General features: G+C 31.6%; 1 protein-coding gene and 1 long non-coding RNA gene across 7 annotated transcripts; one reads left to right on the top strand and one right to left on the bottom strand.

Moving 5' to 3' along the window:
• Nucleotides 1-1,484: 1,484 nt before the first annotated feature.
• LOC122518417 (MAP kinase-activated protein kinase 2) lies at nucleotides 1,485-13,869 on the top strand. 6 transcript variants are annotated; one of them, XR_006304075.1, is made up of 11 exons: nucleotides 3,049-3,291; nucleotides 3,447-3,576; nucleotides 4,765-5,071; nucleotides 11,005-11,144; nucleotides 11,234-11,298; nucleotides 11,407-11,514; nucleotides 11,593-11,691; nucleotides 11,822-11,897; nucleotides 11,976-12,186; nucleotides 12,459-13,256; nucleotides 13,388-13,869. XR_006304075.1 is itself a non-coding variant. In XM_043637352.1 (10 exons), exons 2-10 carry the CDS (start codon nucleotides 3,542-3,544, stop codon nucleotides 12,696-12,698), a joined length of 1,281 nt encoding a protein of 426 aa, XP_043493287.1. In that variant the 5' UTR covers nucleotides 1,485-1,655; nucleotides 3,447-3,541; the 3' UTR covers nucleotides 12,699-13,177. The 6 variants fall into 6 exon arrangements, 5 of the variants coding, with proteins under 5 accessions (XP_043493287.1, XP_043493291.1, XP_043493290.1 ...); XM_043637352.1 differs by lacking the exons at nucleotides 3,049-3,291; nucleotides 13,388-13,869 and adding an exon at nucleotides 1,485-1,655 and having other exon boundaries at nucleotides 12,459-13,177; XM_043637353.1 differs by lacking the exon at nucleotides 13,388-13,869 and having other exon boundaries at nucleotides 3,049-3,242; nucleotides 12,459-13,177.
• LOC122518418 lies at nucleotides 5,082-7,296 on the bottom strand. Its single transcript, XR_006304076.1, has 2 exons — nucleotides 6,043-7,296; nucleotides 5,082-5,952 (listed from the first exon to the last, which is right to left on the bottom strand). It is a non-coding gene; the product is annotated as an uncharacterized LOC122518418 (long non-coding RNA).
• Nucleotides 13,870-14,027: the final 158 nt, after the last annotated feature.

The raw sequence follows: 14,027 nt of genomic DNA, 5'->3' as shown, positions 1-14,027 counted from the left end.
ACGTTACTTACACTTATCTTTATTGTAAAGGTAAGGGGTATCTCATTTTTGAAAGATAATAATATTTTAGAATTAGACTAATTTTTAGTGCACAGGGTGTTAAAATTCACACTTAGAGATATTTTTTCATAGTTAAATAAAGTCATAGAATATATTTTAAAAATTCTATATGTATTAATACGATATGTAATATATGGATAGGTTTAACTCTTGTTAAATAATTCATAAAATTAACAATAACAACAATTAACTATCTCGATAAAAGGAAATCTTACTAAATTAAGTTTGTACAAAGTATTATAAAGTAACACCTTATAAAATAGTACTAAAATGTTAGATAAAGTGAGTCAGTATTCAAAACTGAATTAATGATTGCACGCACGACATATTCTTATATAATGTTAAATTACATGAAGTTTAAACGTATACATACAACTATTTTCGTGTGTTACAAGATGTTGAAACAGTATATCTTTAGTGCATCAATTAGTCGATGGACAATAAGAAGTTTAAAAAGGAACGAAGATAACTAAGATATGTACATAGAAAAATGTGCCTATATATATATCCAAATATTTATATCGGTTTAAATTTTGTAATTAATACACGTAAGTAAGTAAGTAACCAACTAACGAACTAACTAAAAATAATACTTTTTTTCGATCAGAGAGACCTGAAATTCGTTGCCTCTCTTTTTCCTACGTTGGCAAAGTTTTCTGTGTAAATATATAAATATATACATATTTATAATATATATGTATATTATACATTTATAATATATATTATATATTATAAATATATATATGTGTATTCTTAAGTACACTAAAATCGCAAGAGAATAAGCAAATTATTTGAAGTAAAATAAAAATGAAACAAATAATAATATTAATAATAATAATAATAATAATAAAGTTTATATTATCTCATAAAAAGAGTACCGTATTGTTATTCCTGTTATTAGTAATGGCTTCTCCCTTCGAATAATTCACCGATAAAATAATAAATGTTCTCCTAGTCGTAACTCGTATCACAATCTAAAAAGAAAAAAAACGAGAAAAAAAATATAAAAAAAGTCAAAGATAATATCGTAGGTAAGAAAATATATAATCATACAACATATCTATGAAGTAAAACATGATCAATAATAATATTGCGAAGTTCCTTTTAAGCGAGCAAGCAAATCTCGTGATTCGAATTTTCATTCGAATTTTTTCAAGAATGACGCGACTTACTCTTGGAAGTGAAAGTTTCACTCATATCAGTTCGGTAGAGAGGGAAAGAGGAAGAGAGATGGTATGATCATAAAAATATCTGAGTGAATAAGTAGAAAGAGAAGGAAAAGAATGACGATGGTACGGAAGGTGAGGAGGAGGAGAAGTACGATGACGAGAGAGTCAAACTCTTGAAAGGAAGGAACCTTACAATGTCTGAGTATAGATACGGCCCTGAGGCGTGTGAGTCATATCCTAAGATTGCCTGTAGAGGCGCCTCGAAGGCCCGTTCCTTGTCTTTCCCTCTCTCTCTCACTCTCTCTCACCATTTTTATATGCGTGCGTGGTGCGTGCATGCATGTGTACTTTGTGAATCGGTTTTTCGTGCTGCTCGAAGAGGAAACCACTCTGAGAGCGTGGAGAGAGGTGGTGCGGTTTGATGAGGTTTGCTTTTGAGATTCGAAAAAATACCGTTCGTTAGTCGGTCTACCGGTAGCAACGAGAATCACTGACGAATATATTATCGTTCATCGTTCGCGTATTGTCATGAAAAGAAAAGTGTTCGATAAATTTTCATTTGTGACTCTCGTTGAAAGACATTATTAAAGAGGAGGAGACGGAGAAAGAAAAAGAAAGAACAAAAGGGAGAGAGAGAGAGAGAGAGAGATATCACGCGCGAAGCCCTATTTAATTGTTTTGTCATTATTTCTACGCGTGTTAGATACCCTTAGTTCTTCCTAAAAAGGATTTAAGGGTGAGCGCGTGGTACAGGTAGACGAACTGGTTTCTTATTAAAAAGAAAACAAATAATATTCTTCTTCGTCGGGGAACGTCGTCGTCAGTCGAATTTTAGCTGTCGTTCGAACGAAAAAAAAGAAACAGAAAATAACCAGAATAGAGCAATGATAATTGTGTTTGTGTTTTTGTGTTCGCACGCGTTTCATCGTTATAAATAAATCAATCGACCAATTAATCGATCGATAGATCGATCGATCGATCAATCAAGGAAAAGAAGAATAAGCGTGAATCTAATCGTGAGTGTTTAAGATCCCATCTGTTTAAACTTCGTTTTTATTCTCTTTCTACATTATTTATTTGTCTTTTAATTGATTAATTGTCAATGGTGCAAAATTGTTATACTAGGTAAATTGCGTTTCACAGAGAGAAAACGATTAGTTTATCAAGAAGGGAAGATAAAACTGCGGTTTAATACATTTCCTTCTAACTATGGATATGAATTAACACGATAAAATTATTCTTTTCTCTCTCGCGGCTAATATCATTTTATTCGTAATCTAAAGAACTTTTAAGCTAGAAAACACGTATTACAATATTTGCGCAAAAGGTACGAGAAAAAAAAAAGAAAATTAAACGGAAAAAAAGAAAAAAAAGAGACGGTTCGTCTTAATGATTACTTTTAACTTCGAACTCTTTTCATTCGGATCAAAATGTAATTTTTGTAATTTAGTTCGAAGTAGTACATGGTATAATATTTGAATACATAATACGTATGCGAATGTAATGATCTATCGGGTCTCCGCATCGTCCAACCTCCTTCGCCATTCTGAATAATTTCGACGAAAGTTTCCTCCCGGTAAAGAGCGCGGTATGGTGGGGGAGAATATAAAAAGAGAAAAGAAGGGGAAAAGAAGAACGAGCGAAAGAGATAGATAATAGATAGAGAGGACAAAAACAGTATACCTTTAAGCGGTATAATCGTTTTATCTTAACCATCAGATTTGCTCTGATAATTTGATAAACGTTTATGATCGTCGAGAGGTTCTTGCATAACAGGATGATCACGAAAGAATCTTGCTCAGTCTCGTTTTCGTCGAGAAACGCGTCAATCCGAAAGAACGCTTGTCGCGTTTCCGATGCGCGCGCATCTTTGCGACGACTAATAGAAAGAGAGAGACGAGAGACATTAACTGCTTCTTTTTTCCTTCTTTTTTCTTTTTTTTCTTTTTAAATACGTTCCAATGGAAAGACCCGCGAATATCGAGTCGCGCGCCAACTCGATCTGACGACAACGTAACTTCATTTGGCTCGATTTCTCTTTAGTTTTCACCTTAAAGACACGGTTGATAATCGACTATTTAGTAATCGAACACGTTTGAAAAGCTTCTTTTTATCGTATCTCTCTCTTTCTCTCTTTCTCTCTCTTTGTGGGTGCGCGTGTGTTGTTCGTGTTTTCTTCCTTTATCCGCTTATTATCCAGGGACGTGCATTTTCTAGAAACTTTGCTTTCGAAAAAGGAAAAAGGCGGGATTTTCAAAATTAAGCTTTACTAGTTACCCTCGAGAGATTATTTTTCCACTTACTACGCACTAATGCCGAAGTCTGGTTCTAAGTGGAGGTTCTGGAGGTCTCTATCTTAACCATGCCAATTTATTATTTTCTTTTCATTCTATTTTCTTTTTCTTTTTTATTTATTATCGTTAATGTTCAAATTTTAATTGTTTTCTCTCTCACAATCGGTCTTGAACATGAAAGCGCTATAAAATTTCATTTATCGTATATCCGATCAATTTTATCGCGAAACATTTACGAGTATTGTAATACATAAATACATATGTGTATTCGATATCTTTTCGCACATGTTATTACATCCTACGGTCGATTTATTGTTCGTATAGCGACCGCAATGCCGCAACGTCGTTAAAACTATTGCTTTCCTATTGGTCAGTTCATTGTATCGCTGAAAAGACGCACCAATAGCGATGCCTCGTTCGTCGTGCATCATTGCATTGCGATTGGATCGAAGCCCGGCATTGTGTTATTTTTTTTTTTTAATGCTCCTTGTGTGTGTGCATTTTTTACTATTTTTTTTTATCATTTCGCTAAAAAGCCTCATTAATAATTGAATGAAACAATCGAATGATTTTATTTTAATCGTTAACACAATCCTATTGCTATCATACTACCATGACTTGCATTTCTTTGAATTCTTTTTTATTTTCTATAATCTTTACTAAACATTACTAGAATTTTGTATAGGTAAACTTTATCGATCTTGGGGGAGAACGATATGTTTAATATAATATTTATAATAGTATGAATATTTAATCGTAAGCTAAAGATCGATAAATGAAAGTTATATTGAGAGAGATCGAATGAATAGCTTACTGAACGCTTTTCGTACGATACGTTTATCCATTTACTCATTTATTCATTTATACATACTGCATTTATTATGCATTATGCTATTGTAAAATTGAAAGAAGATGTAGAGCGTCGTCGGGAAGCGTGCGTCAAAACGAAGTTACGATTTATGACGTAATGACACTATCACTTTGCGCGCGCCATTACGAGCAAATCATTTAACGAGCCATAATATCTATAGGAAATACGCGTAATGCGTTTATACGTTCATCTTGTTCGGTATATACGAGGGATCTTCGTTAACCCATGCGTTTGAAATATTTCATTATCACATTGCAATATTCTTATATCTCTGAAAACGAATTATTCATCAATTAATCATTATGTATCTTAAACGTTACATTGCTACAATGATCACGCACGACTAGCATGATGATATTATATTTTGCAGAAAGCCAAAGAGGGCTGCAGTGGAACAAAAAAAGGAAGAAAAAGAAGAATCGAATAAGGGTAAACGTAAACACGAGGAGGAAGATAAGGATACGATAATTCGTAGAAAGTGTGAGACTACTGGTACGAGTCAGGATTGCAAAAGAAAAATGATGGAGAATATGTTACCTAAATGTGACGCGCGTCTTCCGAAAATGAGCCCGATAACTGACGATTACGAGATCAGTAATCACGTTTTGGGTCTTGGTATTAACGGAAAGGTCGTACAGTGTTACGATAGAAAGACTAGGGAAAAGTATGCCCTAAAGGTAAGAATGATTTTCATTGTTCTCTTTTAATCATACTAATAACAATCTTTAAGCTTCTTACATCTGTTAACAATTTGTTCTACGTTTCGTATATATGTGTCTTTTTATTATTATCTTTTTGTCATACCAGCAGTGTTGATAATTCAAATGCACAGGGTTAAGATAGGATAGTAAAGAGATTTGTATATTCGTTTTAACGAGAGCCAACTCTTTAAAGTTTGTTTAGTTTCTTTTCCTTATTCCAAACGTTCGAAGAATCTAAACAATGATTACTTTGAAAAAAAAAAAATGAAGAAGATATATATATATGTACATATCACGACGTCACGTGTTATAGGTAGGCATATATGCATATGTATATATGCATATATCACCCTACGACTCCGTCTATTTTTTAAACGTCGAACCGACTAGGTTACGAAAGAAAGATGGCACGTGTTTCCATTAAAGGCATTAAACCATTTTTTTTTTCTTTTTTTTCGTACGAGTCTTTTTTTTCCCGAGTAAGAGCATCGATCTATCTTGTCAATGCGCTCTTATGTTAGATATCCACTTGTGCTACGAGAAGGTGCGATCATCATCGACTAACGATATCCAACAAGCAAGTCCAGACCGCGAGTCATCCTCTATTTATACCCAGTGATTTCCCATTCGTTCGGTATAACACGAAGCTATACATTTACGTCTTATCCTTTTGTTTCCTTTATCATCAAGATTCAAATATATATTGTCGATCCGTGCCGAACATGACGTGTTTTTCTCAATATACGTCATGATATTTAATCAATAATTCACTGATAAAATGATTTTTCTTGATAAGACCGATTAATATTGGAATAGCCATTAAACGCAGTGTCGGAAGTTTTTGTACTTTATATTATCTATATAACACACCGTAATATTGGAATTAATCAATTTCAATTTGAGTATTATAAAAAATGATCGATAACAAAAATACTACTATTACTTACTATTCATTTAATTACTCTTGCCAACCTCGAATATATATATATTAGATTTACATATTGAGCTTTGGAATTGAAAACTTTATTTAGAAATCATGAAATAACTGGTTCGAATATAAATGCAACTGTTCAAGGCATTCTTTCCACGGTCGTTATACGAGCAAAACGGTTGATCTCGAATAAAGATAATATATACACACATATAAGAGTGCCGATGACCGATTACGCGAATCATGGAAAATACTCTCTTCGTACACGTGTTCCGCGACCGATTCTTTATCCCATCGAGCACAATTTTACGAGTTAACACCGGTATTTCCTGCACGATTGCTTACACTTTTTCTTTTTCCTTTTTTTTTTTCATTCTTTAAGATCGATTTCGTCATGGGTTGACGTCATGCGATACGAATTCTCGGAAAACACGTTACAAATAATAAAATAAATCTATCTTCAACTCGTTAATAAATTGATTTTAGTGATTACCCTAGAACCAGAGATTTGTACAAATTTTGATAGAGTTTTATATTAAAATATGATACTAACTTATACGTTCATGTTGGGAACATTTTAACAAAGATTATCTACGAAGATTATTATTTTTATTTAATTTGTATTAACTCGTAGATTTCTACTTATCAATCGACAACAATTAACACGACACTTTCGAGTGATTCGCGGAGAAGTATTCTTTTCGAAAGTAGATCTCGAAACTTAAAAGTATTGGAAGCTTTGTTCTAAGGTACGATGATATTGTATTAGATCGAATTTATCGATGACTAATAAATCAACATCATTTTCGCGAGATTCGATCTTACCTCGCGATGACTCTAAAAGGAGTACGAACACGCGCGTGTATCTAACATAAGTAAAAGGAATATTGGTTATTGAATGCTTCGAATAGTTGCATAGGTCGTAACGTACCGATAAGTCAGAGATATTACATGTGTTGGTGCCTAAACAACGTGATGATCTCATGCTCTCCACCAACCAAAATGGTTAAAATGCCGTTTCCAGTTATCATTCGGTTTCTCAATTGAAAATATTCCAAAGTCAAAAGGGGAATCCTATAAGATTGACGCGATAACGTACAGTGTTTGCGAATTGCTAATTATCTAATTAATTCTATCCTATGCAATCAGCAGTATTATTAGTCGTTAATATGCTATTTGTTAAACGGTACTCACCTAGTCATATCGCAAACATAAATGTACGAACTTGTTTACGTATATATTATTTGTGATTTGTAAGGAAAAACTTGACTACACTTCATATATTTTTTGTTTACTTTCGAGAGATATTGTCGTGCGTTAAATGTACAACGTTTGCTTTCGCGTATTTTTACGATTTGATTCGATGCAACGCGTTCCGTATTTTACAGCACAATTAATGCATCGCAAGTAATGCATTTATCGGAAAAAACCTCAGGTTACTTATCATCTGCGCAAATAAATATTATCATCGTTGTTAGATACGATAATGACCAATGACTCTAATAAGACCTAATGAAACGTATTAAATAAAAATATATAATTCTTCGTAGTTTTATTTTTGTTCTTATTATTTTCTCGACGGAAATGACGAATACTATTTGCAAATATTTATACGTGGTCAATGTTGAAGAAAAAAAGAAAAAAAAAAAGAAAAAAACGCGAAATTTAGAATCATTCGAATACAAATGTGTATGGTCTTCTTCCTTTTATTATTCGCGTTTCTTTTTTTCAAACATAAATCATGAGCACTTGCTTACAAATATTTATACGTAGTCGAGTAAAGAAAAATGTGCGAATAAGTTTGTTAATATCGCGTCTTTTTTGCCGTATCATGCACCGTCTGCAACCTACTTTTTTACCGTCAATTCGTCCTCGTTGATTGATACCCGGCTGTAAGCCTTCAAACGGCCACCACTTACAAACCGCATATTGCGATTTTACTTTTCGTTGTTTGCCTTGTAAAAATTTGGTTTGCCATCTTGTTAAATGCTTCTATATTTATACCTGCTATATTTATACCTTCTATATTTTATTATATCCAATTATATCTGATCATACAAAAATATTTTATACAGTTTAATCCGATCTTATGCGATTTTTTTCAACAAGTTTTCTAACAAATGGTATTCTTCATTTAAATGAATTATCTCGGAGATACGGTTTTTCGTATTAATGTTGCAATTTTGTTTCATTGATTCAAACCGCGATGATATTAATCTTATTACGAAGACTTTGATCGTCTTCGATGTTGTTCTCGAGCTCTTTCTTATTTCCTTTTATGGCAACGGAGAATGACGATGCAATTGAATGATATTGAACATCGATGTTGGTCTAGTTTGACCCTTTGCACTCGATGCAATCTCGCAGGTCTTTCTACTTTTATTTTTAAAGAAATATGTAAACAACAGGAATCATGTTATATTAAATAGTTTTCAAATGAAAAATAATTATTCTAGAAATTTGTATGTCTACCATAAACTATCGATGATACAAATATCAAGTGGCGTCGTATCTAAAGAACGCGTGCAGTCCCCTATGTAGTATTATTTCGATGCATAAGCATTTCTTGATAATATTTTATTACAAACAAGTATTTAATTACACATGTTCCTTATCACATTTAAAAAGCAGGTGTAGAAGAGAGTTACACTGAAACATCCTGTAAAAACAGGTACAGGTGTATATGAATATATATATACACTTTCTTAAGAAATATTCGAGATGAGAGTTCGATGGAAATGCGGAAGTTGGGGAGTACAGTTATGAATACGTAAAAAGCCTGAAAATATCAAAGGTATTAGAATTAGATAGAAAGAAGTAACGAAGTAGGCGTGTTAAGGCGTTAAACAGGATTTCATTAGTATCTCGAAATTTTCAATAAAAATTGTATTAACCGTTCTTAGTTGAAAAATTGCAATTTGAATAAAATTTCAATTTCTTATTTTTCTGCATAATGCATTTTTCGTTTATACGGAAGGAGGAAGAGTCGTCATTATCGACGATGTTAGTATCGTTTAATGACGTAGAGAGACGATCTGAATGAAAACCAGTTTCGACGACTTTCTTTCAAATTCATAACGTGAAGAAACGCGTCATAACCTTTGAATATTATTTTTAGATCGAGCACGCGATGAAAACGTTAATGTTACAAACAAACGGGCCAGTCAACTGCGTGATTTCTTATCACGTTTATTTTTTGATTCGACGTTAAATATTTGTGAGAGTACAAAAAAAAAATAAAAGTGACGAAAATCTTTTTCTCCATTTTTTTGGTCTTTTTTTCTTTCTAGATCGCAAAATCTAGATTGTGATACGAAATTAAACGTATCGATAAATTATTATGTCGATGAGAAATGTATCATAAATTAAAAATACTATCCGTTTGCCAATGTCTCGTAATTTATTCTTTCCCTGTGTGTGTGTGTGTGTATGTGCTGCAATAATAGATTTTAATTAAAAGAAAAATGATATCGTTCGTCTTATGCTCGAATGACACAAGACGTCAATTTTTCTCACAATCGGTATAGTTCCCGTTCCGATCCTCGTTATTTCTAGTTTCATTACTTAATAAGCAGTCGTTGCCAGTGACATACACACACACGCACGCATCGTGATATATATTTAGAAATACATTGGTATTTAACAATGTTAAGTTTTCACATAGATCATTTAATCAACTTTACGAGACGTCAAATCTTGAACGATTTTACGACTCGTTTCTCTGTTTAACATTGAAATTATTAAATTCATTAATACACAATCTATATTTGATCGTTTTTTAAATGAATTGAACAACTTGAAGAGTAATAAAATAACGTAAATAATTTCTTTTAAGTATTCATTAAAAATTAATGGATGAGGAAACCCTAGATTGCAGTAATTCTTATAATGAACGAACTTAGGAAAACGTATAAGATTTACGGTGTTTTCGTTTGAATGTATACATTTTATCCTGAACGTAAAAATAAAAATTGAATAGTCGCGAATTTGTCAAATTGCACGAGAAGTATTAACGTGGAAATTTACACTTAAGAAAATCATTAAAAGTTTTCTGCGTAGATAAAATTTCTTGATATACAAAGAAAAACAAGAAGTACAAAGTCGGCGTTACGAAGTATAAGTGGAATGCTGTTTCCTGCGCGTACAAACACATACATTTCTTCGAGTTTCATGTATACGTGTATTCTTAGTTCTTCGAATGTGTGAATTGCATTTGCATGCATTTTTCATAGACACATGTCATAAGTAGAGAAACGTATCACATACCTACGGATTTTTAACATAGATCACAGGTGCGTGTCATTTTGTGTTGGTTCCAAAAACGTTATCGAAATTATTCTAAAATATAATTAAAATATTATTATATATATACATGCATGTGTAAGCAGCACCTTATATAATTAAGTATTATTTATTTAAATATCTTTTACATTGGAATAAATTAACGAAGTATTACTCATCGCAAATGAAAAATATTCTTCGTATCTTTGTCGATGATTTTTCTTTTTTTGTTTGAAAAAACATTTAATCTCTTTGTACTCCCCGCCGATTTAATTTACTTTAGTGATACGCGTATACGTATGTATTGTGCATCTACGTGTAAAGTCGTCATTTATCAATTCGAATGTTTGTTTACTCTCATTTTTTCACCTTCGCATTTTTAAGTTTACACTGGTGATTACGTAGGTTTGTTGGAAATAGCTAAAATAGAAGAGGAGATAAAAAATTGCTTCTCCCGAGAAAAGAATTCTGCTGGTGACGTGGATGTTTCTAATAAATAGAGTACAGCGTGAGGCGTGTTTAAGAAAAGTATTTTTTATATCTTCCTTCTTCTTCTTCCTCTTCTTCTTTAAAATTTCCAGAAGTTTTAATTTGAATCACATTGGAGATGTTAAACACATAATTGAATGATCTTACTAATGCATGAATATTAAATTTCTCGAGTATGTAACATAGAGAATATTTTGTTAATTTCTAGGTTTTACACGACTGTGTCAAAGCGAGAAGAGAAGTAGAATTACATTGGAGAGCATCCAATTGCAGACACATAGTTCAAGTAAAGGATGTATATGAAAATTCGTATAGTGGCAACAAATGCTTACTTGTGGTAATGGAATGGTGAGTAACAATTCAATTGGATTTTTTTAATTAGATTTTTTTAATTGGACCTAGGAAAAATATTTATTGTAATTTTTTGTTCTGTCTAGCATGGAAGGTGGCGAATTATTTCAAAGGATTCAAGATCGGCAAGACTGTGCTTTTACGGAAAGAGGTATGTGTAATATTAAAAGAAATATGCAATTTCCACAATCTTATTTCTTCTTTCGTTACTTTTTTCTTTTTTTGTACGATAACGTGGATATTATTTAAATATTTACAGAAGCTGCACAAATAATGTACGAAATATGTGTAGCGGTAAAACATCTGCATGATATGAATATTGCTCACAGAGATCTCAAACCGGAAAATCTTTTGTATTCCAAGCCAGGTAAATGAAAAATCATAAGCACATTAATTTTATCCCTGTTTTTGTTAAATTTCAATTGATTTATTTATTTTTATATAGACAGAACGGGAATTTTAAAATTAACCGATTTTGGATTTGCCAAAGAAACACATATGAAAGATAATTTACAGACTCCTTGTTATACGCCATATTATGTTGGTAAATATTCTTTTTGTTTTATTATTATTATTATATATATATATATAGATCAATAATTAAGGTATTTTTCTTATTACTAAAAGATATATTTTATGATAAATTTTATGCGTGTTATTTTGTAATATTTTAGCTCCAGAAGTTCTGGGACCGGAAAAATACGATAAAAGTTGCGATATTTGGTCGCTCGGTGTAATAATGTATATACTGTAAGTGAATTTCGTAATTAAAAAAGACGACAAATTTGTCAACGTTTATACCTATAAAATTGTTTATAAAATTCACAGATTATGCGGCTTTCCACCGTTTTATAGTAATCACGGTTTAGCGATATCACCTGGAATGAAAAAAAGAATTCGTTTGGGTCAATATGATTTTCCTTCTCCAGAATGGTCGAATGTAAGTGTACAAGCTCGCGATCTCATAAAAGGAATGTTATGCACGGATCCGGCGCAAAGATTGCAAATAGACGAAGTGATGCGCAATAAATGGATTGCCGTAAGTTGAATTATCTAATTTATTTTTAAACGATTGATCTGATAATTATAAAAGTAGTATAAGTTATTTGAGATATTTCATCATTAACATTTAAACCATTTGTCAAGAATAAATACGCTTATAATTAGTTTGTCTTTGCTCATTATAATAAAAAAATAAAATGTTTTATAATTTAATGTCAAATATAAAAATATATCAAAACGAAAATAATGTGAATTAAACTACTTTTACAATCATCTATAGAATAAATAAAAATGATATATTTTTTACAGAAATACACAGAAGTGCCTCCTACACCATTGCACACTGGTCGTGTACTAAGGGAAGGTGAAGAACTTTGGCCCGAAGTACAAGAAGAAATGACCCGTTCGTTAGCTACAATGCGAGTAGATTATGATACGGCAAATCTTAAACAACTCGATCATAGCAACAATCCATTATTAAACAAACGTAGACGTGCTAAACAAGCAAGCGCTATTCCACCAACCGCTAATCCTACACCAGCTTCCTAGGAGGATGTTCTACGAGCCAGAAAAAACTGGCAATTTTTGATACGCAGATGCATTAGATATAGCATTATTACAATGCGGATTGTTTTTTGACGACTTGCATCATCATGCAAAGGAAACAAACTTGCAAAGTAGATAACTATTATAAAAGAAGCCAATTGTGTGCATATGAGTGCACATGCATCTATGCATGAAGGATTACATGCTGCGTTGTTCTAATGTTCTGTTTTAAACAATTGTACAATTTGTAATATATATTTTATTTATTATATATAACAATGAAATAACTTGAAAAATTTATTAATTACAGACGCAACAAACATTAATATTATTTTTCTTCAGCGATACCAGCATGTATCCTTCATATTCGTACATAATTTGCTTTAATTATTTATCAATATTTTTTAATGGATTTCAAAAATTCTACGGCCTGATGAAAATTATTTTTTAAATAACAATACCATTAATATATTAAAAGAAAATAGAAAATATGAAAAGAGAAGTTATATAAGTAAAAGGAAAAAATAAAATGATATACAATACTTGCTGAAGAAATGATAGGTATACATCTTTCATTTGATAAACATTTTTCTAACGATATATTAGACGGTATCACATCAACGATATATACGTATATTAATTGTTGAAACTTAGTACAAATTATTCAATTTTATAAATATTTTTTTTTCTAGAGAACGATAATCTTCACAGTGGCCTAATCATATATTCTGAAAAAAGCTTTGAGTGATTGAATGTTAGAAGAGTGTACTAGAGGGAGCACAAATTTGTTATAATAGTGAATATTTATGCTCGTAAGGAATGACATTTTAAAAATAATATTTTAGTGTTATATATGTAATCATGGTATAATATACACTCAAGCATATATCTTTAGAAATTGAATTTCGCGTAGTATAGAAGTACAGCAAGAATTGACATCACGTTCATTTTAAGCCGTCCAAACTACAGAGTACTAGAAACAGAAAATAAAATGATATCTAATTAGATATCGTTAAATATTATATCACTTTCGTATGGAATTATTTATTATGATTGTAAAATGATATCTCAAAGTGATATACCAACGAGATTCTAGGAAGAAGTATTCACTGAATGGTTCCAAAATTGATGTGACTACCAATTTGATAAATGGATTAATCAGTTTACTCAAACATTTCACACTGGTCTTTGTGTATTATTAAACATCTCACTATTCCATGAATATTTTTGCCTGATATTTTAGACTATTAAGTATGAAGTGTCCGATTTTTGACAATAATTCGGACGTTTTATACTTAATAACCCGATCTATATATATATATATATGTACAC

This window comes from Polistes fuscatus, unplaced genomic scaffold, assembly GCF_010416935.1.
Source record: "Polistes fuscatus isolate 324 unplaced genomic scaffold, CU_Pfus_HIC Scaffold24, whole genome shotgun sequence".
In the NCBI taxonomy this organism is placed as follows: domain Eukaryota; kingdom Metazoa; phylum Arthropoda; class Insecta; order Hymenoptera; family Vespidae; genus Polistes; species Polistes fuscatus.
This window is presented reverse-complemented; position numbering and strand designations above follow the sequence as displayed.